This window comes from Zootoca vivipara, chromosome 3 (assembly GCF_965207765.1).
Source record: "Zootoca vivipara chromosome 3, rZooViv2.hap1.1, whole genome shotgun sequence".
Taxonomy (NCBI): Eukaryota; Metazoa; Chordata; class Lepidosauria; order Squamata; family Lacertidae; genus Zootoca; species Zootoca vivipara.
In genome coordinates this window covers 118,460,603-118,487,937 of record NC_142586.1, presented here as the reverse complement: position 1 = coordinate 118,487,937, position 27,335 = coordinate 118,460,603, and the positions used below count along the sequence as shown (strand labels likewise).

At 54.1% G+C, this 27,335-nt stretch overlaps 1 protein-coding gene across 2 annotated transcripts; it reads left to right on the top strand.

Moving 5' to 3' along the window:
* Positions 1–226: 226 nt before the first annotated feature.
* GAREM2 (GRB2 associated regulator of MAPK1 subtype 2) lies at positions 227–26,619 on the top strand. 2 transcript variants are annotated; one of them, XM_035110744.3, is made up of 6 exons: positions 227–513; positions 7,655–7,795; positions 16,635–16,765; positions 18,592–19,806; positions 20,694–20,860; positions 23,560–26,619. In XM_035110744.3, exons 1-6 carry the CDS (start codon positions 399–401, stop codon positions 24,437–24,439), a joined length of 2,649 nt encoding a protein of 882 aa, XP_034966635.3. In that variant the 5' UTR covers positions 227–398; the 3' UTR covers positions 24,440–26,619. The 2 variants fall into 2 exon arrangements, with proteins under 2 accessions (XP_034966635.3, XP_088523130.1); XM_088667004.1 differs by lacking the exon at positions 227–513 and adding an exon at positions 7,054–7,235.
* Positions 26,620–27,335: the final 716 nt, after the last annotated feature.

Sequence of the window (27,335 nt, the reverse complement as noted above, 5' to 3'; positions counted from 1 at the left end):
TAGTAATTTGAATCAATTGATTGATTAATGATGATGTAAGCAACGCAGGCATGGCATCCAAAGAGAAACTTGCTACGGTAATCCTGCGGCCCCTGAGCGCCCCTCCAGGCTGGGGAAGGGGCTTGTCGTCCTTTGCAGCGCCCGCAGCCGGCGTGCGAGGTCTCCCCTGGAGTAAGGGGCAGGGGCGGCGCGCGCGGCCGCGGCGTGCAAGCGGCCCCTCCCGGGGGCGTGCCTGGCCCATCCCATCCCGAGGAGCAGCCAGCTCGGCGGCAGCGGCGTCCGGAGCGCGAAAGGAGCTCGCCTGCTGCTGCTTCCCCGACGGGGCGGACGAAGCGGCGGCTGCTCGGGCGCGTCTCCGGCGGAGGGAGGGCGATGCCTCGGCGGCGGAGGAGGTCAGCATGGAGCGACTGGCGGCGGCGCTGGGCCGCATGGCGTGGAGCTCCGGGCCGCCGCTGCCGCTCGACCTCATCGTGGCCAAGTGCCGCCTTCCGGCGCTTGTGCGCCCCGGGCCCGGTGCGTCTCCGCGGGCTGCGCGCGCTTGGCACGGGGGAGGGCTGCTGCCTCTTTGGCACTTCGACGGAGTTTCCCCTGCAGCTCAGGAGCATTGCGGGGACGGATCCAGGAGCCCCGAGGGACCTTCTCCTGCGTAGCCCCTCGGGGCCGCCCCCCACCCCGGTGCTCGGAGGCTCCTGCCTCGCTTTCCCTCACGGCGAGGCTGCTTCGTTACGCGCGGCCCCCGACCCGAAGCGAGGCGCACGTCAGACCTCGGGGCGCCTCCGACGGGCGCGAACCGACCAGCAGCGTAGCAACGCGCTCTCGGCGGCTTATGTATTGATTGTATTGCATTCGTATCTCGTCTTTATCTCCAAGGAGCTGGAGGGGGGATTAAGGGTGGTCCCCCTCCTCATTTAATCCCCGCAGCAACAACCCTTCGAGGTAGGTTAGGCGGAGAGGCAGCGGCCGGGTCCCTAAGGTCACCAACCCAGTGAGTTCTATGACCGAGTGGGGATTTGAACCTGGGTCTCCCCCCAGGTCCTCATCCTACCTGGAAGATCACCATCTTTCCTCTCCCTCGTCTCCCTTCTTGGTTTTGCGCCAGGCGCCAAAGAGTCCCGTCCCCGCGTATATTTTACTTTGGGACAAGGCGACCCGTCAGTTCCTTCTGCCGGGCTGTTGGAGGAAGCGTATTCTCGTCTTGGTGGGGGGCTTCTGTAATCTGCTTTTTTCATAAGCCGCCTGGGTTTGTCTTTTTTTTGGGGGGGGGCTGTGCCAATGTGAAACTTCGGCTTTGTAAACTGGTGCGTTTGTCTGTTGGGTGGGGTGAGAGGGGACGTATTAATGGTTTGATCGTGTCTCCTGCTAACTCTCTTTCTCTCCCCATGCCCTAGAGTCACCCGACTCCCTCCCGCTGCCCCACTTTCTCTCCCTGTGATTGCTGGGGAGGGTTTGCCCGCAGATGTCCGCCCTGCATAGGGAAAGGGGGGGGCGCTTTCCGTGGCAGGATGCCCGGCTGGCTTCGGGTTTTGTACACCGTGAGAAGAATGGGGAGTTGAGCCGTCGGTGGTGTCTTGCATACTAATGCGGTGGGGGGGGGGACCGGCTTGTCTCTTTTCTGCCCCCCCCCCTTGCTACTGAATGAATTTCAGAAGCGGGGAAAGGATGGGAAAACAACAGCAGACGATACAACCTCTCCCCCCCCCACACGCCTTTCTCTTTCCCAAGCTGTCTGATTGCTGAAAAAGGAGGCAGCAGGATGAGGCCCTGGGCACTGTCCCCCCTCCGCCCCCAAGATCAAGGGAGACAGACAGATGTCACTTTCTGTGCCTGTTTGCTTGGGGGGGGGGGAAGAGAGGCGAGGGACTCCTCTCTTCTCTGTGCCAGCCTGGTCAGCTGCTGTTGTGGTCCTCTTGCAACCGCAGAATTCCCAACCTCTTGTTTCTTCCCGGGCAAGCTGGCATGGTGGGTTTCTGCTGAGTTTATCAATTCCGTTGGCACACAGTTAAACTCTGGGACTCCCTCCCGCAGGAGGCAGTGATCACCACCAACCTAGATGGCTTTGAAAAAGGATCAGTTATTCACGGACAGCTTCTGATGCTTGAGACCTCGGCCAGAAGGGAGCTTCCCAGCAGGTATCCAAGGACCATAGAATTGGAGAGTTGGAGGGGACCCTCGAGGGTCATCCAGTCCAACCCACTGCAATGCAGGAATCTCCGCTAAAGCATCCCTGAAAGATGGCCATCCAACCTCTGCTTGACAACCTCCAAGCAAGGAGAGTCCACAACCTCCAGAGGGAGACCACTCCGCGGTCAAACCGCTCTCACTGTCGGAAAGTTATTCCTGATGTTCACTCGGAATTTCCTTGTCCTTTGAATCCACTGGATTGGGCCCTCCCAATGAGGAACGGCTTAGGGAGCTGGGTATGTTTAGCCTGGAGAAGAGAAGGTTAAGGGGTGATATGATAGCCATGTTCAAATATATCAAAGGATGTCATATAGAGGAGGGAGAAAGGTTGTTTTCTGCTGCTCCAGAGAAGCGGACACGGAGCAATGGATTCAAACTTCAAGAAAGAAGATTCCACCTAAACATTAGGAAGAACTTCCTGACAGTAAGAGCTGTTCGGCAGTGGAATTTGCTACCAAGGAGTGTGGTGGAGTCTCCTTCTTTGGAGGTCTTTAAGCAGAGGCTTGACAGGTATATGTCAAGAATGCTTTGATGGTGTTTCCTGCTTGGCAGGGGGTTGGACTGGATGGCCCTTGTGGTCTCTTCCAACTCTATGATTCTATGATTCTCCCCTCTGGAGCAGCAGAAAACAGGCTTGCTCCATCTTCCTTGTAACAGCTCCTCAGATATTTGATGCCCACGGCTGGAGCTTGTTCCCTTCCCAGCACAGGTGGTTTCCCCTTCCCTTGGGGAAAAGGTTTTAGGTGAGGAAGGCCACTGCTGGCAGGAGGAGGGTGGACTAGATGACCGCAGGCTTCCTCTCCATCTGTAGGATTGATAAGTGTCTCTTTCATGATATATGTGCAAAAGCTGTGGCGAAATGCACCCAGTGGATCCTGTGGTTAATATTTTGGGTTCAAAGGTTTGATGCTTAAGACTACTGGCGGAGGGGCCTTTCTAACATGCCCCCTGTTTTGTTTTTTGTTTTTAAATATATTTTAAAGACTTCCCAGGTTGGCAGGAGAGGAATTTCATTCCAGCTCCTTTCTTCCACCCAGCTGCCGGATTTCCAGTTTCCTTGTCACCGACTTGCTCCTATTTTTATATAAAGTTTTATTAACACTTTTCACAATACAATAAAATACAAGCTAATCTACACAGAGAATAATAAAAAGATTTTTGTTCTGTCCTCTTTCAAAGCCATTCGGCTTTGTAGCCACCACTGCCCCTTCCACACTGACCAAGTAAAAATACTTCTTCACATAGCACAGGGTTAACTGATGGAACTCATCACCCCATGATGTAGGGATGATCACTTACTTAGTCAACACCAGGCCTCTCGTCCTTAATTGGTTTCCCTTTCAAACCAATGACTGCTGAATTGAACCTCCAGGTTCCAAGACAGTCTACCCTTGAATGTGGATGTAGCCTATCTTGATTTCAGCAAGGCCTTTGACAAGGTGCCCCATGATATTCTTGTAAAGAAGCTGGTAAAATGCGGGCTAGACAATGCTACCATTCAGTAGATTTGTAACTGGCTGACTGACCGAACCCAAAGGGTGCTCATCAATGGCTCCGCTTCATCCTGGAGAGATGTGACTAGTGGGGTGCCACAGGGTTCTGTCCTGGGCCCAGTCTTATTCAACATCTTTATCAATGACTTAGATGATGGGCTTGAGGGCATCCTGAGCAAGTTTGCAGATGACACCAAATTGGGAGGGGTGGCTAATACCCCAGAGGACAGGATCACACTTCAAAATGACCTTAACAGATTAGGCAACTGGGCCAAAGCAAACAAGATGAATTTTAACAAGGAGAAATGTAAAGTACTACACCTCGGCAAAAATAAATAAAAAAGGCACAAATACAGGATGGGAGACACCTGGCTTGAGAGCAGTACATGTGAAAAGGATCTAGGAGTCTTGGTAGACCACAAACTTGACATGAGTCAACAGTGTGATGCAGCAGCTCAAAAAGCCAATGCAATTCTGGGCTGCATCAATAGGAGTATAGCATCTAATTCTAGATCAAGGGAAGTAATAGTACCACTGTATTCTGCTCTGGTCAGACCTCACCTGGAGTACTGTGTCCAGTTCTGGGCAGCACAGTTCAAGAAGGATACTGACAAGCTGGAACGTGTCCAGAGGAGGGCAACCAAAATGGTCAAAGGCCTGGAAACGATGCCTTATGAGGAACGGCTTAGGGAGCTGGGTATGTTTAGCCTGGAGAAGAGAAGGTTAAGGGGTGATATGATAGCCATGTTCAAATATATAAAAGGATGCCATATAGAGGAGGGAGAAAGGTTGTTTTCTGCTGCTCCAGAGAAGCGGACACAGAGCAATGGATTCAAACTTCAAGAAAGAAGATTCCACCTAAACATTAGGAAGAACTTCCTGACAGTAAGAGCTGTTCGACAGTGGAATTTGCTGCCAAGGAGTGTGGTGGAGTCTCCTTCTTTGGAGGTCTTTAAACGGAGGCTTGACAGCCATCTGTCAGGAATGATTTGATGGTGTTTCCTGCTTAGCAGGGGGTTGGACTGGATGGCCCTTGTGGTCTCTTCCAACTCTATGATTCTATGTTTCTATGATTCTATGAATGCCTTCATTCCCTGCTGGGGGAGGGACTTCCTGCTCGCATCTTGCTAGCCACTCTTGGATGGAAGCGTCCTGACTAGATGGGCCCTTCCCAGGTGCTCACCAGGAAGGGACCCCCAATGGTCCTCTAGTCCAACCCCCCGCAGTGCAGGAATCTCAGCTAAAGGTTAGCATGGCGGGATACTGGACCAGATTGGAATTGGGAAAGAGGTGTTGAGTGTGCAGGTCTCCTTGGTTGCTGGTGCCTCCGGGAATCTGCTTTCTTTGGTTTTGCTCAGCGAAGGGTTTTGCACTTCTGTTGTTCTGTCTGGCTGAATGTGGGGTGCGTTGGCTTTTTAAACTTTCAAAATAAGCAGTGTGTGTTTCCCTCTCTCCCCCCCCCCTTTGCACAGCCTCGTTCCACCCCTCTGCAACCCTACAAAGGGATCCTCTCCTCAGTGTGAGGCTGCCAAGGCTTTTGAGCGGAGCGGATTTCCCTGGTTACCGTGGCTGGCATGCAGGGGGGGGGGGTTCCATTTGGGGAAGCGCAGAGGCCACAGCTGGCCTCCCAGCACCCCTTGGCTCAGCCCCCACCCACCCCCGGAGACCAGCCGTCTTACTTCTCCCGCAGAGAAAGCCCTGGGATCATAGAATTGTTGGGTTGGAAGGGAGCCAAAGGGGTCATCCAGCCCAACCCGTAGGGGCTTAAGGGAGGTGGGGCGGAGATCCTTCCTGGGTGGGCCATTCTGTGGCTAAGGGAGCCAGCATCTGAAAGGCACAAGGAACATCCCCCCCCCCGCCAGCTGAAAGTGCCCATATGGTCACTGGTGGTGGTCTTTAGCAAACCATTCTCTGTCTCTCTCAAATCTTGTCTCCCCACTGCGATCCAGAGGTGACATTATTGGCCTGCCTTCAAGGGATGTTGTAAATGAAGTGTCTTGAATGTTCTAAAATCGTTTGTCGACTGGCGGTGGTGATGCCCAACTGAACGAAGGGCACGGTGCGCCCCTTGCAGTCCTTGAACTGGCCCATGAAATGGAAAACTAAAAGCAGGCATGCTTTAGCTGTGATTTCTGCTGCAGGGGGTTGGACTAGATGACCCTTGGGGGTCCCTTCCAACTCGGCAATTCTGTGGTTCTCAGCTGGACTTGAAGCTGGCCGTGGCTTTGCAGAGAGGCACAGGTTGTCTCCGAGGGTGGTGCCTCTGTTTCCTCAGGTGGGAGGGGCGTACCTCTGAAATGTTTGCCCACTCCTGCCTCCTCTCTCTCTCTGGGAGGCCTCCGTCCCGGATACGGTGTCAATAAGGCGGCTGTTGCAGCCGGGCCTTTGGGCTGGAGCTCTGGCCATTGAGCACGGACAAAGAGCAAAATGTTTCCAGGGCAACCTGCCTCTCTCTTGGCAGCCAGAGCCAGAGGCCTGCTCCCTTGGGCTTGGCTGGGGGAGGAGGTGGGGGATGAGCTGTCGGAAGAGCAATCCGGAGGGCTGGAGGGGAGGCCAGAGAGGCTGCTGGCTTGGCTACCTGTCCTGCCCTCCAAATTCTCCCTGGGAGGCTGGCCTCGGACATTGAGACGGATGGATTTTCATGTATGAGGGCTGTGGCATTTGGCGTTTTAATAGTGGACATTCCCTTGCAAATGCCCCCTTCAGCCAGCCATGCAGCTGTCCTGCAACCAGGCAGCCCCACAGACTTCGGGCTTGGAATAGATCTTTTGTGTGGCACCAATCTGCTTCCCTTAATGGTTTGGGGAGGAGCAGGGCTTGCAAAACTGGCTCGGTGGGGAAGCGCTAGTCTTTTTATCAGCTGGCTCTTTGTGGTATGAAAGTCCTTGTGTATTTTGTTGGATTCAGGGCAGAGGAAAGAAAAGACTTCTTCACGCAGTGCAGAGTTGAACTGTGGAACTCACTGCCACAGGAGACAGTCAAATTCATGGAGGAGGAGAGGGCTCTTGATGGCTTCTAGCCAGGATGGCTGTGATCTGCCTCCACAGATGGAGAAAGCAGTGCTTCTGAATGCCAGGAGGAGAGAGTTGTTCTTGTGCTCAGATCCTGCTCGTGGGTTTCTCATGAAGGGCATCTGGTTGGCCACTGTGAGAACAGGATGCTAGACTAGATGGACCATTGACTTGATCCTGCAGGCCCTTATTGCATCCTCAATGTGCTACTATTAATGGCTTTGGGGAGATGGGCTTGTAAAACTTGGTTGGTAAGGAACGTTAGACTATAAAGGTGCTTAGCGACTGGTGAAGTGAGCTGTGGTTCTCGAAATCGTGTGTCGTCATAAATGGCCTTCAAGGTGCTTTTCTGATCTTGCGCAGAGGGATTCTGTTGCATAGTGCTCGGTGTCCCAGAACAGGACCTGGGTTTGAATCCCCATCCAGCCATGAAGCTCCCCTGGGTGACGTTGGGCCAGTCACTGCCTCTCTGCCCAGCCTACCTCACAGGGCTGTTGTGATAAAATGAGAAGGAGAATACATAAGCCGCCTTCAGCTCCTTGGAAGAAAGGTGGGATATTGATGTCGTAATTTGATTTATTATATTAATTAATCACCGTTGTCGTAATACTGCACGGCGACTGGGGAGGGAAGTTGCTGCCTTCTTGAGAGGGTGGCTGTCCCTGTTTGTGGGGTGCAGGGTTCGTGGAAGTCCCCCTTTATTTTCACAGAGCCATAGAGTTGGAAGGGACCCCGAGGGTCACCGAGTCGAACCGCCTGCAATGTGGGAATCTCTGCTTTTGTGTAAACCAGACCTGCCACCGCTCAGGCAGCGAAAGCTGCTTCCAGAATCCCGAAAGGATTCTATTGTGGTTCCTGCATTGCAGGGGGTCAGACTAGATGGCCCCTGGTGGTCCCTTGCAGCTCCCCTTGGGGAGGGGACACATTGCTGGGACCCTGTGCTGATGTCTCTCTCTGTTCCTGCCACAGGAGAGTACGTGGAAGGGGTTAGTGACCAGGACGTTCTCCTCATCCACTCCTGCCGCCAGTGGACCACAGTGACAGCCCATAGCCTGGAGGAGGGACACTACGTCATTGGCCCCAAGATTGACATCCCTCTCCAGTATCCAGGTAACGGGGCAGGGGAGGGGGCACAGCTGGGGAAGGGGCCAGGAAGCCCCAGGGGCCCAGAACGTGGTGCAGGTCTCGTAAATAATAATAATAATAATAATAATAATAATAATAATAATAATAATGTCCCCAGCCATTCCTCCACGGATCCACCAGTCACAGTGTTGTAAGCCAAAAATGGCTTATCTTCTGAGTTAGCCAATAAAACTCAGAGACAAGAGGACGGTGATGCAGCAATAAAACTGCCAGCACATTTGCAAAGCTAAGCAGGGTCTGTTATGGTTTCAACTTGGATGGGAGACCGTGTGTTGAGATTTCCTGCATTGCAGGGGGTTGGACTAGATGACCCCCTGGGGTACCTTCCAACTTTGTCAGACCGAATAGCTCAATTGGTTAGACCACGGTGCTGATAACATCAAGGTTGCCACAGATCATTGAGTGTCCCAGTTATATATATATATTAGTTTGGTCTGGCTACATCTCCTCCGCAATCCATCATTTGAGTTACCTTTTAGTCAGCAGCCTCAGGAATCACGACGATAAGCCATTAAGTCCCCGCCAGCTGGGCTGATGGGATATCATAAAATGTTAGAATTGCTGAGTTGGAAGGGATCCCGGGGGTCATCTAGTCCAACCCCCTGCAATGCAGGAATCTCAGCTAAAGCATCCATGACTGATGGCCATCCAACATCTGCTTAAGAACCTCCAAGGAAGGAGAGTCCACAACCTCCAGAGGGAGTCCTTTCCACTGCCAAACAGCTCTTTCCATCAGAAAGTTCTTCCTGATGTTTAGTCTGAATCTCCCTTCTTGTAACTTGAAGCCATGGGTTCGAGTCCTGCTCCCCCAGAGCAGGAGAAAACAAGTTTGCTCCCTCTTCCATGTGACAGCCCTTGAGATATTTGAAGATGGCTCTCCTATCTCCTCTCAGTCTCCTCTTTTCCAGTCTAAACATACCCAGCTCCTTCAACTGCTCCTCATCAGGCTTAGTTTCCAGACCCTTGACCATCTTGGTCGCCCTCCAGCTTGCCCACATCCTTCCTAAATTGTGGTGTCCAGAACTGGACACAGTATTCCAGAATAGAGTGGGACTTTGATTTCTCCTGATCTGGACACTAGATCTCTGTTGATGCAGCCTAGAATTGTATTAGCAATTGAGTTGTGGCTCAAAACATCTGTGAATCCTGCCTTGCAGGGGGTTGGTCTAGAGCAGGCATCCCCAAACTTCGGCCCTCCAGATGTTTTGGACTACAATTCCCATCATCCCTGACCACTGGTCCTGTTAGCTAGGGATCATGGGAGTTGTAGGCGAAAACATCTGGAGGGCCGCAGTTTGGGGATGCCTGGTCTAGAGTCTAGACAACCCCTTTGGTCCATTCCAACTCTGCAATTCTATCTGGAGGGCACCCAGTTGGGTATGGGTGGCCCAAAATTGGGCCACAAAATATCCCAGGTCCTCCCCCACCTCTGTATTTTGTTGGAAGCCTCCCAGAGTGGCTGGGGTAACCCAGTCAGATGGGCCGGGTATAAGATAATGATAATGATAATGATAATGATAATGATAATGATAATAATAATAATAATAATAATAATAATAATAATAATAATAATAATAGGCACTGGCAGCATCACACGCATGGGGGCCTCTGGGTAGGTTGGCATTCAATGCTTCCTCCCTCTCCTCCTTGGTCCTGCAGGTGTAAAAATAATACTCACGGCCTCCCTTGCAGGGTTGAATGCAGAATTAAGGACATGCCCGGCCTAGTCCTGGGCTTGCAAGAGGTTGGGAAGAGGTGCCTGGTATGGAAGGTCAGCGGGGTGGGGGGTGGAAGTGTTGGCGCCGGTCTGGAAGGCCCCGAACTGAGGAGGAGGAGGAGGAGGAGGAGGAGGAGAGTGACCCAAGTGGGAGTTGGGAATTAACAGGGCTGAGATCATCCCCGGCCCTTAATGAGCCGGCTAAGTGCTTCCCATCTCTGGTAATGATGTGCAAGGATGAATAAATCATGGGAGCCCCAGCTAATCGCTGCTCCTTGGGGAGGGCAATGGGACAGGAGAGGAGGGGAGCCAAGCAGGGAAGCGTGTTAACCTGCTGGGCTGGCCCATTCATAAAATCGGAGCAGATGGTGCCAGGCAAGGGAGGGAAGAGAAGAGGCTTCTGGCTGCTCCCCCCCCCCTCTGAAACACACACACACACAGAGACACACGGCCAGTTTGGGCTCGGAGGTGTGTAAATGGCTGTCCCTCACTAGAACCTGTAGACATCCCATGAAGCTGAATGTGGGGAAGATTCAGGGCAGATCAAAGAAAGTCCTTCTTCATGCAGTGCGGACTGTGGAACTCACTGCCACAAGAGGCGGTGATGGCCCCAACTTGGATGGCTTCAAAAGAGGATGAGAGGGCAATGGGTAGCTCCTAGCCAGGATGGCTCAGCCACCCTCCTGGATGCTCCTTGCTGGATCCTGTGCTCGGATCCTGATCGGTGCCGGATTTACATATAAGCTAAACAAGCTCTCGCTTAGGGCCCCACTCTCTTGGGGGCCCCACAAAAATATAAAGGGGAAAAAACCTGGATGTACATTTTCAAAATATAAGATAAAAAACAAATAAAATAAAACCTATATACAGTTAGAGCTTAATAATTATTTCACTATTAATATACTCCTTAATTGTATTTCAGTTCAACAATTACTTAGATAAAATACATATTTTATTATGTGCAAATGGCTTTAAATACCTATTAGGTCCATAAATGACCACATAGCATATATTCAACACAAAAACCAGCGACCATTTATTGTTGACAAAGGATAGCTGGACATAGAAAGGGCCCCGTTACCTTCAGGAGCTTAGGGCCTCATCCAACCTTAATCCGGCCCTGATCCTGATTGCTGGCTTCCCACAGGGATCAGGTTGGCCCCTGTGAGAACAGGATGCTGGACCAGATGGGCCATGGCCTGATCCAGCAGGCTCTTATTTGTTCTTGCATTCATGTGGGATGACAATACCGGGCAAGATTTGTGGGACTGGAGTCATGCACCCCACAGTAATCTTGAGCCCCCCCCAAGCAGGCACCCACCTCTCCTTACTCTGGCAGAGCTGGGAGGTGTGTCTCCCCCCAGCCATGGGCCAATATGACCCAACCTGTGGCTAAATGCCTGAGGAACGCCAGCTCTGCCTTGCTCTAACTCCTTGGGAGTCTGGCTGGGACAAAGCGGGGCAAATGGGGACGGACTGGGTGGCAAGTCTCTCCCCCCCCAACCCCGCCTTTGCCCCTCTTCCAGCTGGTGCCACGATGCCCCCGCCTGCCTTGTCATTGCTCCAGCCTGTTCCCACATCTCTGCTTCCTTGGGGAGAAGACGGACACAGCTGTCTCCAGAATAGTGGGGGGGGGGGCCTTCTCCGCTTCATTGCTGCCTCCCCCCCCCCAATCCTCATAGCAGCTTTCCCCATCTGCGCATCCTGTCTTCGACCGTCCTCCTTGTTTGCTGGAGTCGGGGGGGGGGTGTTTTGCAGGAGGGGGTGGGCTCTGGAGACTGACATGTTTGCCTTTGCCTGGCCTAAGGCACAATCTTTTTTTGGGGGGGCAGTGAAAGTAAAGAAGGCTTTTGGCCCTGGGAAGTGGGTGTGAGATGCCTGGAATCGGGGAGTCGAGGCAACCTAGGACCTGGTGCGAGTGAGGGGAGGGGAGGGGGCTTCTCAACAAACATAGCCAGCCCCCCCCCCCAGTTTCCCTGCACGGCTGAGTAAACCGTAGCCAGTTCGCACATCCTTGAAGCAAAGAGCTTTGTTCCTAGGGAGTCCAAGTTTTAGGAATCCAGAGGAGGCAAGAATCTCATTGGGGTGTCTGTGTGTGTGTCACAATTCCCTCCTGATACAGCGTCCTGTTCTCGCCTCTTCTGGGAAACCCACAAGCAGGATCTGAGCACGAGAGCAACCCTCCCCTGGCTTCCAGCATCTCATATTCAAAAGCATTGCTGCCTCTAATTGCGAAGACAGAGGAAAGCCAGTGCAAGGATTTACGTATAAGCTAAACAAGCTATAGATTAGGGCCCCACTCTCTTGGGGGCCCCAAAATAATTTAACCGAAAACAACAACACTGGATGTACATTTCCCAAATATACGATAAAAAAACAAATAAAATAAAACCTACATAGAGCAGCAGTGTTTTGTGTTGTGCAGGCTCCTATAATGTAAGTCATGGGCCCCGCCTGCTAGCCTGCTCCCTCAAATATCCCTGGTTTGCTCTTTTCTAAATAATAATAATAATAATAATAATAATAATAATAATAATAATTTATTATTTATACCCTGCCCATCTGGCTGGGTTTCCCCAGCCACTCTGGGCGGCTTACAACAGAAAAATGAAATAAAACAATTAAACATTAAAAGCCTCCCTAAACAGGGCTACCTTCAGATGCCTTCTAAAAATCTGGTAGCTGTTTTTCTCTTTGACATCTGATGGGAGGCCCTCTGCCTGGTTCCCTGCAACTTGGCTTCTCGCAGCGAGGGAACCGCCAGAAGGCCCTCGGTGCTGGACCTCAGTGTCCGGGTAGAATGATGGAGGTGGAGACGCTCCTTCAGGTATACTGGACCGAGGCTGTTTAGGGCTTTAAAGGTCAACACCAACATTTGAATTGTGCTCGGAAACGTACTGGGAGCCAATGTAGATCTTTCAAGACTGGTGTTATGTGGTCTCGGCAGCCGCTCCCAGTCACCAGTCTAGCTGACGCATTCTGGATTAGTTGTAGTTTCCGGGTTACCTTCAAAGGTAGCCCCACGTAGAGCGCATTACAGTAGTCCAAACGGGAGATAACCAGAGCATGCACCACTCTGGAGAGACAGTCAGTGGGCAGGTAGGGTCTCAGCCTGCGTACCAGATGGAGCTGATAAACAGCTGCCCTGGACACAGAATTGACCTGCGCCTCCATGGACAGCTGTGAGTCCAAAATGACTCCCAGGCTGCGCACCTGGTCCTACAGGGGCACAGTTACCCCCATTCAGGACCAGGGAATCCTCCACACCTGCCCGGCTCCTGTCCCCCACGAACAGTACTTCTGTCTTGTCAGGATTCAACCTCAATCTCTTATCCGCCATCCATATATATAGGGTGCCCACATTCTGCATGGCAACATGGGCTAATGGCTTGAGATACCTATGAGGTCCATAAATTACCCTATAGCATATATTCAACAGACCATTTGTTGTTGACAAAGGACAGCTGGACATATAAAAGGGCCCCGTTACCTTCAGTAGCTTAGGGCCTCATCCAACCTCAATCCGGCCCTATTGTGGCTGGAAGCCATTGAGATCCCTCTCCTCCTCCTCCACAAATTTGTCTAATCCTCTTTAAATGCCATCCAAGTTGGTGGCCATCACTGCCTCCTGTGGCAGGGAGTCCCACAGTTTAACAATGTGCTGAGTGAAGTGGGACTTCCTTTGATTTGCCCTGAATCTACCAGCTGCATTGGATGCAGGCGCGGTGCTAGGGCTTTTTGCGCCCTAAGCAAAACACTTTCTGGCGCCCCCCGGGTGCATGCGTCATGACGCACACACGCCCCAGCACGCCTGCGGAGCTTTGCGTGGGGAGTGGGAGGCTGAGGCCGCCTCAACTGAACAGCTCACGCTCCCGGCGTGAAGTTCCGGAGGTGCGCGGGGATCGCTGGGAGCGCGAGCCTGGGGGCGGGGCTGCCTCCCCCAGCTCTCTGCTCCGCTGCAGCCTGCAAGACCCTGCTGATCATGCTGGCTGGCGGGCCCCGCTCGCCCTTCTGCCGCTGCCGCTTCTCTGCCGCTCCCCGCGCACATCCGGAACTTCTCGCCGGGAGCGTGAGCCTGGGGCCACCTCACCCGCCTTTTAGCTGTTCAGAGGAGGCGGCCCCAGGCCCGCGCTCCCCGCGCCCCTCCGTACAGCGGCCTGAGGCAGCACCGGCGGGCGGCGGTGGGCGGCCTGGTCAGCGCCCCCTCCATTTTGGCGCCCTAGGCCGTGACCTAGTTCGCCTTAATGGAAGCGCCGGGGCTGATTGGATGTCTGAGAGTTAAAGAATTTCCAAGCATGATGATTTCAAGGCCCACGAGACACACACACACACCCCGGGTAGTATGTCGGGGCTGCCCAGCGCTCCAGCTCTCGGAGGCCATTGGGGGGGACGGGACACAGCCCTGTGTCAGCAAGCTTAGCTGGCGGCTCCGGTTGATTGGAAAGCAATTGACCCATTGATCGGGACGTCTCTTGCTCGCTTCCTCTCTGTTCTGGGATGTCCGTGTCTCTCTCTCTCTCTCTGTCTTCAGGAATCCTTCTGGAGGCCGGGGGGGGGGGGACAGAAGGAAGCCCTTCCGATAAACGTAGCTGTGTCCGCCTCTGCTGCCGCTGGGGGAGGAGGGGGGGGCTGATTTAATTCATTATATTGACTCCCTGCAAAATAGGTGCAATGTGCTGGCCACGTTCCATGGGGATACCTCACAGAAGAGCATTGTCTTCAGCGCAAAGAGGGCTACAGAGCATGTGCAGAGGGACTCAGCCCCACTTTCAATGCACGTGAAATGACCGCCATCACTAGCCATCCTGTAGCCTTCTAAAATGTGGCTCTTTTCGGGGGGGGGGAGTGTTATTGGGTTGTTGTTTTTATTCTGATTATACGTTTTGATCTTTTGTGTGAACCGCCCCGAGACCTCCGGGTATAGAACGGTGTATAAATTCAATAAATATTAATATTAATAATAATAATCAGGGTTAGTAGCCAATGGTAGCCTTTCCCCGCCCTCAATCTGTCTAACCTACAAATTGCTGCTAACTATCAGGTGGCGCTGTGGTTAAACCACTGAGCCTAGGGCTTGCTGATCAGAAGGTCGGCGGTTCGAATCCCTGTGACGGGGTGAGCTCCCGTTGCTTGGTCCCAGCTCCTGCCAACCTAGCAGTTCGAAAGTACATCAAAATGCAAGTAGATAAATAGGTACCGCTACAGCAGGAAGGTAAACGGTGTTTCCATGTGCTGCTCTGGTTTGCCAGAAGCGGCTTTGTCATGCTGGCCACATGACCTGGAAGCTATACGCCGGCTCCCTCGGCCAATAATGCGAGATGAGCGCGCAACCCCAGAGTCGGTCACAACTGGACCTAATGGTCAGGGGTCCCTTTACCCTTTTTATCAGTACAGAACCAGATTAGTTGCGTGATACCCTTGCCCCACATGCGCCCACTTGGCCACATCCATCGGCAGCTCTGGCAGCGTTGCAGGGGCCCCACCTAAGACCCTCCCCACCCTTGCAGCACCTGCCCTTTGGAACTCCCTGCCTAGTGATATAAGCCCTTCGCTGTACTTCTTTCAGTGCCTGCAAAAAAACATTTTTGTTTAGAACAGCCTGCTCAGACATGTAGAATGTGGATGCATGCTGTTATCCGTTTTTAGTTTATAGCTGGTTTTATTCTTTGAATGTTTCAATGAATTATTTTTTTACTGGTACCTTGGTTTTCAAACGTCTCCGTTGATGAACATTTCGGTTTTCGAACGCCGTAAACCGGGAAGTAAATGCTTCAGTTTTCAAACGCGTTTGGGAAGTTGAACGTGCCTCGCAGCTTCCCTATTGAGTTTTCCATTCTGAGACTTCCGCATTGAGTTTTTGGTTTTCAAACGTTTCGGAACTCGAACGGTCTTCCGGAACGGATTACGTTCAGAAACCGAGGTACCACTGTAATGTTATTGTTTCGTTCTCTTTGTGTTTATTTTTAAAAAAAACACATTCAAGTTTGTGTATAAAAATGTATGAAAGAAATAAACAAGAAATAGATGGACCACAATGGCTGTTGGCTGTCCGCCCGGGTCAGAAGCATTAGGCCTCTGGAGAGCACTTGCCGGGGGCTAACACACTCCTGGCATTTTTTTGGGGGGTGGAACCAGCGCCGTCTTAAGCGCCCCTGTCGCCATGGTGCGCCGGATCTCTCCGGCGCCCTTCCGCCCCGTTTCCCAACGTGGTGAGCGGGTGGGCGTGGCGCTGCTGTGCGGCGGGCGGACGGGCAGACACAGCGTGATCTCTCCGGCGCCCTCCCGCCCCGTTTCCCAGCGCGGTGGGCGCCACACACAGCTGCGCAGCGGACCGACGGACCGGCTGGCCAGCGGGCGGGCGCAGCTCGCGGCGCCCTCCTGGCGGGCCGGCGCCATGGTGCCCTGCGCCACCGGGGGTCTACGATGAGCCGGCCCTGGGTGGAACCACTGTAGGAATCAGGAATGCTGAATAGAGCAATCTTTGGTCTGACCCAGCCGGGCTCCCCCTACATTTCCCCCCCAGAAGAATTGCAAGGAGTGCAAATGCAAGGAGGAGTTTTCCCTCAATGGTTATCAGCCATAAAAGTTTGAAGAGACAGCTGCATATTCCTGCATTGCAGGGGGTTGGAACCAGGGCCGTCTTAACCGTTGGCGCTAAGGGTGCACGGCACATCCTGTTGTGTTCCTTTGCTGGCTTTTCCGCTGTCGGTGCACAAATGACTTATGCTGAAGACAGCCCTGGTTGGAACTTCTACAATTCTATGAAGCTGAGCTTCCAAGTTCAAGGGCAGGATACTTCTCATCAACAAGGGGACCAAGTGCCCGTTATGTCAGGCTGTGGAGTCTCCTCCCTTGGGCACTGTCCACCGTTGGAGGCAGCGATCTGGGCTAGGCAAATCTGGGTTTGGCCGGGCCCAGCAAAGCATTGTTTCCTTTGGTGTTCCTCTTCTCTTCTCCTTTCCGTCTGCCAGCCTCATTCCTCGCCCTCGCCTGCTGCGGAGGAGGAGGAGATGCAGACCCCCTGAGCTGACCCCTGGAGCAGCAGGTCTCCCTTAACCGAGCTGGCGTGTGTTTCGCACCCTGCAGGGAAATTCAAGCTGCTCGACCAGGACAGGGATGTCCGGGAGCCTGTGCAGTACTTCAACAGCGTGGAAGAGGTGGCCAGTATATTCCCGGACAGGGTCTTCGTCATGGAGGCCATCACCTTCAGCGTCAAGGTCAGTGGCGCTTTCAGGGGACCGGGGGGGGGGGGGGAGATCTCGGTCCAGGGTGCAAGTGCAAAAGGGATGGAGGGGAAGCCCCTTCCGCTTTGAGAGGCAGTCCCTAAGTCAGGTCTCTCCATCTCTACTTGAAATCCCACCTCTTCGCCGCAGCAAAGAGCTGAGGCGTGTTGGGGATCCTTCCTGCCCCATAATAAGGTGGGGAAAGCGCCGCAAAACCTGAGCTGCTGGATTACAGAATTGTAAAATTGGAAGGGACCCCTGAGGGTCATCTAGTCCAGCCCCTTGCAATGCAGCAATTGCAGCTGCAGGATCCCTGACAGATGTCCACCCAACCTCTGCTTAAAAACCTCCAAGGCGGAGAGTTCACAACCTCTTGGGGGAGACCTTCAGGGCCAGATTTAGGCTGGATGAGGCCCTCAGCTCCTGAAGGGAATGGGGCCCTTTCTATGTCCAGCTGTCCTTTGTCAACAACAAATGGTCACTGTTTTTTTGTGTTGAATATATGCTATGTGGTAATTTATGGACCTCATAGGTATCTAAAGCCATTTCACATAATAAAATATGTATTTTATCAAAGTAATGTTGAACTGAAATACATTTAAGAAGTATATTAATAGTGAAATAATTATTACGCTCTAACTGTATGTACGGTAGGTTTTATTTTATTTGTTTTTTATCTTATATTTTGGAAATGTACATCCAGGTTTTTTTTCTTCAAATTTTTTTTTGGGGGGCCCCAAGAGAGTGGGGCCCTAAGCTAGAGCTTGTTTAGCTTATACGTAAATCCGGCACTGGCAGACCTTCCCACTGTCTAACAGCTCTTACTGTCAGAAAGTTCTTCCTGATGTTTAGTCAGAATCTCCTTTCTTGGAACTTGAAGCCATTGGATTGGGTCCCACCTTCTGGAGCAGCAGAAAAACAAGCTTGCTCCATCTTCCTTGGTTCAGCCCTTGAGATGGCTCTCCTATCTCAGTCTCCTCTCTTCCAGACTAAACATACCCAGCTCCTTCAACCATTCCTCATAAGGCTTGGTTTCCAGAGCCTTGATGATCTTCTAGCAGTCCATGGGACTCTCAAGAGTCTCCTCCAGCACCATAATTCAAAAGCATCAATTCTTCGGCGATCAGCCTTCTTTATGGTCCAGCTCTCACTTCCATACATCACTACTGGGAAAACCATAGCTTTAACTATATGGACCTTTGTCGGCAAGGTGATGTCTCTGCTTTTTAAGATGCTGTCTAGGTTTGTCATTGCTTTTCTCCCAAGAAGCAGGCGTCTTTTAATTTTGTGACTACTGTCACCATCTGCAGTGATCAAGGAGCCCAAGAAAGTAAAATCTCTCACTGCCTCCATTTCTTCCCCTTCTGTTTGCCAGGAGGTGATGGGACCACACATGTGCTACTGGCAAGCAAGGTTTTCCCCCATCCTAGAATCATAGAATCATAGTTGGAAGAGACCACAAGGGCCATCCAGTCCAACCGCCTGCCAAGCAGGAAACATCATCAAAGCATTCTTGACATATGCCTGTCAAGCCTCTGCTTAAAGACCTCCAAAGAAGGAGACTCTACCCACACCCCTTGGTAGCAAATTCCACTGCCGAACAGCTCTTACTGTCAGGAAGTTCTTCCTAATGTTTAGGTGGAATCTTCTTTCTTGAAGTTTGAATCCATTGCTCCGTGTCCGCTTCTCTGGAGCAGCAGAAAACAACCTTTCTCCTTCCTCTATATGACATCCTTTCATATATTTGAACATGGCTATCATATCACCCCTTATCCTATATTTGTGCTTCTTCTCCTGGCTGACCCTCTTTTTCTTTCCAGGTGGTGTCGGGGGAGTTCAGCGAGGACAGCGAGGTGTACAACTTTACACTGCACGCCGGGGACGAGCTGACGCTCATGGGCCAAGCCGAGATCCTGTGTGCGAAAGCCGCCAAGGAGAAGTCGCGCTTCAACACGTTGTTGCGGAAGCTGGGCAAGGCGGGCGTCGTTGGCAGCGGGAGTGGCGCTGGGGCCGGGGGCGGTGCCGGGGGCGGAGTCGGCGGGGGCAGCCGCCCGCTGAAGGGCAAGATGCCCTGCCTGATCTGCATGAACCACCGCACCAACGAGAGCCTCAGTTTGCCCTTCCAGTGCAAGGGGCGCTTCAGCACCCGCTCGCCGCTGGAGCTGCAGATGCAGGAGGGCGAGCACACCATCCGCAGCATCATCGAGAAGGTGCGGCTGCCCGTCAACGTGACGGTGCCCACGCGGCCCCCACGCAACCCCTATGACCTCCACGCCATCCGCGAGGGCCACTGCTACAAGCTGGTTAGCATCATCTCCAAGACGGTGGTCCTCTGCTGCATCCTGCGCAGGGAGGCCGTGGCCCCCTTCCACTTCCTCCTGCTGACGGACATGCCCCGCTTCCTCCTCCCCGAGGGGGCGCTGTGGGGCGGAGGGGACGCCCGCCTGGAGAAGCTCCTCCGCGAGAGCGCCGCCCTCTGCCAGGAGTGCTTCGACCCCAACGAGTACTCCAAGGCGGTGCGCGAGGCCAAGGCGGACCTGGCGGAGGAGTGCGCCAGCCCCCGGCGCGTCCGCCTCTGCCTGCAGGGCTATGCCCGCGACGAACTGGCACACTCCTTCCAGCGCCTCTCACTCTGCCTCTACAGCACCTCCGGGGGCGCCCGTCAGGACCCCGCCTCCGGGGAGAGGAGCCAGAGGACGCTCCTACCTTCCCGCCAGGAGCACCACGAGGCCCTCTTCCCCGACGCCCCGGACACTGAGCGGGAATACACGACGCCCGACTGGACTGAGCCAGCCTTCCGGGCTCCAGAACTGCCCTACGAGGAGCTGTGGACCAACAACCAGAACCGCGGGAGCTACGCGGAGCCCAGCGGGAAGCCAGTCGGCCTGGAGAGCGCCAACCCGGCAGGCCAGAGAGACCTCATCTCCTTCACTGGCCTCGCCTCGCCCCTGGGGTCCCCACCGTGCCAGCAGGGCCTGCTGGGGGAGGAGCCTGTGGGAGATGCCCCGCCCCCCGTCCCGCCCAAGTCTGATGCGGTAAGGGACGCCTTGGAAAGGGGGAGCAGGGATGTGGAGGAGCTCGAATGGATCGGTTTGGGGACACAGGCGCAGGGGGGGGCGTTCACGACCCACAGGGACATATCCGGAATACTGCATTCGGAAGGAGTGTCCAGGTGGAAATTGGGAAAATGTCTGGGGAAGTCCAGTCGTATGGCAACCCATGTCGGCAGTGTTGTTTTTGCTGATCTCTTTTAAAAATAGCTCAAAAACCTCAATATATCTTTATTATTATTATTATTTGTGATTTTTGTGTCTGGGTTTTCACTTTTGGGTTGGGGCAGCTCTGGAGTCTCTCTCCCCGCCCCACCAGCTGTCCTGCAGAGCTTTGCTTATGGCCTAGTATTGGGGTTTTTGGCTAGAGGAGGTTCCATACCTGGAGAGTCAAGTTTTAGGATGAAATGACAGATTGCACAGAATTTGGCTCCCTGCGGTGAAAATGGCCGAGCCCCATCCCCTGGCCAGCTGCTTCCCTGCCTCCCATCTCTGGCTGCTACCAGTCCAAGATCTTATCAGTTGTGCGGAAAACCCAAAGAGGGATTGCAGGTAAGATTGGGTTTTTGGCAAGGCAGAGATGCGGAATGACAAGAAATCCTCTTGGATTTGGGGGAATTAATCAGGACACAATATGATCGGGCGAAGGGGTGGGTGACCCCTGAGTTTCCCTCCCAAGGCAAATGCAGAGAGAGGGGCTTTTAGGGGTGAATTAAATTAAAGTTGCTCCCCCCCTTTGGGACTCTTCCTGTGCCCCCATTTTGAAGTGAGTGTTCTGCCTTTCTGATCGCTCTGGTCTTGGCGTCCAGCTGGCTGTCACCACTGCAGAAAGCGGATGAATCTCTCTCTCCCCCCCACTCCATCTTTTCCAGGTGAGAGAGGAGTGCCGCCTTCTCGTTGCACCCCCAGTGCCACCCCGGGGTGGCCATGTGCCAGCCGCTTCCAGCCCTCCGGTGCCTCTGCGTTTCCCGAAGCTCCAGGGAGCAGCTTCTTCTCCCAGCTCCAGCCTCTCCTACTATTCGCCTGGACTGCATGAAGGGTAAGTTGCTCCCCGGGAGAAGGGGGGGGGCTGAGGACCCTGGGCTTCTCCCCTCCCTCCCAGAGAGCTGGCTGGGGCTTCTCAGTTGAAGCCATGCAAGAGCTCCGTGCTCCCATTCTCAGTCTTCCTTTGTGTAAGTTTTAGGATAGGGGTCAGCAAACTTTTTCAGCAGGGGGCCGGTCTACTGTCCCTCAGACCTTGTGTGGGGCCGGACAATATTTTTATTTTTTGGGGGGGAGAATGAACAAATTCCTATGCCCCACAAATAACCCAGAGATGCATTTTAAATAAAAGCACACATTCTACTCATGCAAAAGCACGCTGATTCCCGGACCGTCCGTGGGCCAGATTTAGAAGGCGGTTGGGCTGGATCCAGCCCCCGGGCCTTAGTTTGCCTACCCATGTTTTTGGCACAAAGGAATGCCTGATTATGAACCCGGCAAGGCCTTGAACCAGCCACCTGCCAGAGGCTCTGGACTACAATGCCCATGAGCACCAGCTCATGGGATGCTGGGAGTTGTAGTCTTTTAAAAAAAAGCTAATGCTCTTTTCGGCTGAATCAACAGAAGTCTAGTGTCCAGATCAAGGGAAGGAATAATCTCACTTTATTCTGCCTTGGTCAGACCACACCTGGAATACTGTGTCCAATTCTGGGCACCACAATTTAAGGAAGAGGTTGGCAAGTTGGAAGGTGGGCAGAGGAGGGTGACCAAGGTGATCGAGGGTCTGGAAACCAAGCCGTATGAGGAACGGTTGATGGAACTGGGTTATGTTTAACCTGGAAAACAGGAGATATGAGAGCCATCTTCAAATACCGTACTTTTCCGTGTTTTTTTACTCTAAAATAAGGTTCAAAACCAGGACTCGTCTTATACATGGATAGTATCTCCCCCCCATTTTCTTAAATTAGAGTCCCCCAAAATAGAGGATGTCTTATACATGGGGGCCTCTTATAGACGGAAAAATACGGTATCCTTGGAAGAGAGAGCAAGCTTTTCTCCTTTTTCTCCTGCTCCAATTCAATGGCTTCAAGTTACAACGCAGGAGATTCTGAGTGAACACCTGGAACTTTCTACCGGGAAGAGCTTTTCAACATTCGGGAGGTGGTGGACTCTCCTTCCTTGGAGGTTCGTAAGCAGAGGTTGGCTGGCCACCTGTCAAACATTCTTCAGCTGTGGTTCCTGCATTGCAGGGGTTGGACTACATGACCCTCAGGGGTCCCTTCCAACTCTATGATTCTATGATGGGCAGCAGATTGGTGCCGGCTGCTTTAAATGAAGCACTGAGTCAGGTGTTGGGGCTTCATGGGGATGTGGGGAGAGCCACTTGGTCCTGGGTCGTGAGGCTGCCGTGGGCATGATCTAGGATTGGTGAAAGCGGCATTTCTGGCTGGTCCTCCTCTTGGCACAAAGGCCACAGACTTGGTCTCCTGAGATGTTGCTCTGCCGGAAAGTTGCCACTAAGTTTGCTTTTGGGGGTGCAAAAATCCAGGTGCTAAAAATATTGCTGCAGAGTTTGGCAAGACGCAAGGGCTTCTCCTGTCTGGGTGCTAGAAAATTGCGCCGGCTCTCAAGCTTTGCAAAAAGGGAAAACAGCAGCAGGTGACCTTGGAAGAATTCCTGAGACCTTTAGTCCTGGAAGCGAACCTGTCTACCCTGCTGGGCCTTTAAGACATGGTGTAGCCAGGATTTTTGTGGGAGCAGGACTTTTGTTAGCAGAACTGACATGATTGGTCAGTTAGTTAAGTCTTTCTGTTGTTTTATTTGATGAGGGAAGCATGCTTTAAGAGTCTCAGTTCTGAGTGCCTGTTACTTCATAGAATCATAGGTAAAGGTAAAGGGACCCCTGACCATTAGGTCCAGTCGTGACCGACTCTGGGGTTGCGGCGCTCATCTCGCATTATTGGCCGAGGGAGCCGGCGTACAGCTTCCAGGTCATGTGGCCAGCATGACAAAGGCGCTTCTGGCAAACCAGAGCAGCACATGGAACGCCGTTTACCTTCCCGCTGTAGCAGTTCCTATTCATCTACTTGCATTTTGACGTGCTTTCGAACTGCTAGGTTGGCAGGAGCTGGGACCAAGCAACGGGAGCTCACCCCGTCACCGGGATTCGAACCGCCGACCTTCTGATCAGCAAGCCCTAGGCTCAGTGGTTTAGCCCACAGCGCCACCTGGGTCCCTCATAGAATCATAGACTCATAGAATTGTACCATTGGAAGGGAGCCCCCAGGGGTCCTCTAGTCCAACCCCCTGCAATGCAGGAATCTCAGCTCAGGCATCCCTGACAGATGGCTATCCAAACTCTGCTTGAAAACCTCCAAGGAAGGAGAGTCCGCCACCTCCAGAGGGAGACAGCTCCACTACCCAACAGCTCTTACCATCGGAAAGTTCATTTGCTTCCAGGTTCCAAGTAATTATGGGGGAAAACAAAGTCTTGTGGCTTCCAGTGGCTTCTGCAAAGGGAACTCCTGCCTGGCTAACTTTTTGGAGTGAGGGGTAAAGGCGATCTAGAACCCTGGCATAGCGTGGGGCTTGCCAGGGAGGCTCTGGGTGCAGGATCGTGGGGGGGGGGGCAGACCAGGCACCCTCTGACCCCTGCAGAGATCCCCGTGCCCTGCCTGGCTCCAGCGCCGGAGGCTTGGTGTCTGTGAGCTTGCTCTGCCTCTGACTTCTGGTCTCCCTTCTCCTCTCCTCTCGCAGGTCGAGGCCGCAGAGTGGCAGCTGCTCCCCGTCTCCCGACTCCTACTCCCTGTACTGCTACCCCTGCACCTGGGGAGACTGCAAAGCAGGAGAGTCCTCCGGCCGCCCGCTGGCCAGCCCCCCGCCCCAGCCTCAAGCCCAGCCCGCCCAGGGGTCCTCATGGTCAGATCCGTGGCCCTACAGCGACCTGAGCGTGGCCACGGGGAGGCCCACCACCCCGCTGCTAGGGGGCAGTGACACCAGTGCCCTCAAGAGCTACCGCAGCTTCCCCCGCCTGAAGCCTCCCCAGGCGCCTCAGAAACGCTTTGCCCCCTTTGGGGCGCTCAACCCTTTCTCCAACCCGGCCTCCTCCGAGTGGCTGGAGCCCCTCGAGTGGCAGAAGACCTCTTCCCCCGAGACCTTTGACCCCTTCGAGGGCACCGCTTCCTCCTCCTCCTCCCCGGAGGGCGAGCCCCGCTACAGCCCCGTGCCCCCACCACGCCCTGCCAAGCAGGCCTTCGAGCCCCCTGAGCACGTCGCCCTCCGGATGCCCCTGGGCCCCCTGCCGCCCTCTGCCACCCGTGGCACGGAGTCGGGTGCCGCCCCCCGCCTCTACCTGGCCCCGGGGGTCATCGAGGTGCCCCCCGCCCGGCTCAGCGGCGACGGCTCGCCCTGGCAGCCTCCGCCCGACCTGTCCGCCCTCTCTCTGGAAGAGGTCTCTCGCTGCCTGCGCTTCATCGGGCTCTCGGAGGACGTGGTGAGCTTCTTTGCGCGCGAGCGCATCGACGGCAGCATCTTTGTGCAGCTGACCGAGGAGATCCTGTCCGAGGACTTCCGCCTCACCAAGCTCCAGGTCAAGAAGATCATGCAGTTCATCAAGGGATGGCGCCCCAAGATCTAGAACCGTGTGGGGTGGGAGGAGGAGCCTGGGACGCCGCAGGGGGTGGACCTGCAGGCGAAGGGGGGCGCTTTGCCTGGCAATGTGGGGAGAGGCCTCTGGATCTGTCGCAAGAGGGCAGTGGTGGTGGTGGGGGCACTTTGCGAACAGGTCTCCCCCACCCCAAAGAGCGCTGGTGGGCAGAGAGTAGCAAGGGCATGAATGGAGGGGTGGCTGGATCGGTGGGTGAGCATTAAGCATAAACCCAGTGGAAAAGGAAGGAAGGAGCCAGGAGGTTAAACTGTGGAACTCACTGCTACAGGAGGCAGGGGTGGCTTTCAAAGAGGATTGGACACATCCATGGAGGAGAAGGCAATCGATGTGAGGGCTCTGCCCTGCCCCCATATTTAAGAGGCAGCAATGCTTCTGAGTGCCAGTTGCTGGGAGGCGCAGGAGGGGAGAGGGCTCATGGTCAAATCCTGCTTGTGTGATTCCCATGGGAGGGGCATCTGGCTGGCCACTGGGAGAACCAGTTGCTGGACCGGCTGGGCCATTGGCCTGATCCGGCAGGCTTTTCTGTTCATGAGGGTCTGAAGGAGGCCCACGAGTGTTTTGGGGGACTCTGCCTGCCCTGGCCCAGCGCTAGCGCATTGGCCATTCCTGCATGTGGCGTCCGGTTGTCCAATGCGGAGGGGAAGAAAGCAGTCCAAAAGTGGGCTGGGAGGAGTGTCGTGATGTGACCCCCATTTCTCACCCAGAGCTCCACCTTCATTTGGACCAGTGGGAGCCCCTCTGAGCTGCACAGCTCCCATTTTTATTCCACCAAACGGGCCACTCTTAGATCGGTCTAGGAGCTTCTCTGATTGCTGTGGGGCCGCCAGTTTGAAAGATGAGGCACACGGGGGCCAGGGAGCTTTTCTGCGCATGGGAAACAGAGGCAGCCGCCGACTGTGGTGGTGGCCCCCCCTCCCTGGATGAGGGGAGTGTGGGAGGTAGTGCTTTAGGTCTACAGCATCAGGGGCCTGCCCCCCCAGCATCCGCTGCCCCATGGAGCCAGATCTTCTCGTCCCCAGCTAGTATAGCGGTGGGAGCTTCTTGTGGTGAGTCTGGGGGCCCTGTCATTATTATTTATTAAATTAGCACACCGCCCTTCAGCAAGAGACCACAGGGCAATATACAGCCTAGAACACTAATTACGTAACAATAGTTAAAAAAGGGGGGGGGAATACCTTCCCACAATCGAAAAGGCCGTAGATTTAACAGCCAAAGGCCTGGGAGAAGAGGGATGTTTTTGCCTGGCACCTAAAGATCTGTAGTGAAGGTGCCCTGGGGAGAGCAATCCACAGACGGGGAGCCACTGCAGAAAAGGCCCTGTTCTCGTGTTGCCACTCTCCGGACAGTTCTAGCGGAGGAACGCAAAGAAGGGAATCGGAGGATGATCGCTTTTTCCTACAGCTCCCCCCCCCCCCGAGTATTCCATTTTGGAATGCAGGCAAGGTGAGCAATTACCTGCCTGAATGCAATCTATGGGGAAATCTTGCTGCCTACGGAAGGGCAACGTGCTCAGAAAGTTCCTGTGCGTCTTGAAAGAGGTGCCTTTGCTTGACATTGGATGGGAGATTCAGCAAAAGCTGCCCTCGTGGATTTGGCTGCATTACACGGAACGCCGGAGCTGCTCCCCTCTTGCCTTCACCACAGACGCTGCCTCCCCCCCCCCCTTTTAAAACAGGTCTCCACTGCCGTGAAGTCTAGAACCTCAAAGAATGAGTGGCAAACTCTCAGCTACAAACTCTATGCTTGGGCTGTGCGATTGCAGATGAATTCCCCAGCAACTCCTTCATTTGTCCACGGAGAGGTTTGGGGGCATTTCCTGCCTGTGCCAATTTATTTGCTCCTGGCACGAGGCAGCCAGAGTCCAGCGTGCCCCTCCCTGGCAGGGGGGCAGCTAACGGCACTTTAGCACAACCTGTGGGCAGCTGGGTTGTTTTCACCCCAAGCCCCTCTTGTAAGCTGGTGTGTTTCACTAATCCGGCCTTGCGGTTCAGCTCTGCTTCCTCCTGGGAGACGCTCTTGGCATCGCTCCCCCAAGAACGCTGCGACTTATTCCCGTAACTTCTTAGCAGAGGGCGGCGACTTCGGGGTTCCAGCCTGGAGGCCTGCAAAATGCTCGTCTACGTTTCGACTGCCGTAGTCAAATAAATCATTTATTTAAAAAAACGAAGTCGTGCTCAGGATGTGATTGTTTAATAAGGTTGCTTTTAGAATACTGGGTGCGGCACCAACTATATTTGCGAGGGTGGGGGTGGGGGGTGAAGTAAGGAGAAATGGGACTGGCAGTGGGACAGCAGGAGACACCCAGCCCAGGTACAGTCCTTGCCAGGGGCATAGTGTGTGTGTGGGGTGTGTGTCAGGGGGGGGGGCTGTGGCCATGGGTGCACAGTTTTTGAGGGGGTGCAAACCAGCTGTCGTGGCAGCCCAGCCCGCTGCTCCTCTCCACCCACAAAGGGCCATGTTGGGCAGCCAGTATCCCCCGTGAAGTGGGCAGGCGGCTCAGCACAACCCCCTTTGCTCTGGTAGGGGTGGCATCACTCCGGCACCATTGGCGGTGGGGGCCGGGCTGGAGCCTCCCTGGTGCATCTGCTTGCCTGTCCTGGGGGGGGGGGCTGGCAATCAACGCTACACCACTGGTCCCCGCTGGCAGGATCTGCATTGGAGGGCGGGAGACCACCTGGCGAGCTGCTGCAAGGAGGAGCCCACAGTGGGAAGCTGGATAGAGCAGGGGGAGAGCGCTGATAAGAGGCAGGACCCATATCCTGATGGCATAGGCTTCCGAATTCACCCCTGGCCATCTAAGCCTTGGCAGCTGGAGATCTGCAGGAGCCCAGGGGTAGCTGGAGGCTGGCAGAAGTGGATGGGCCCC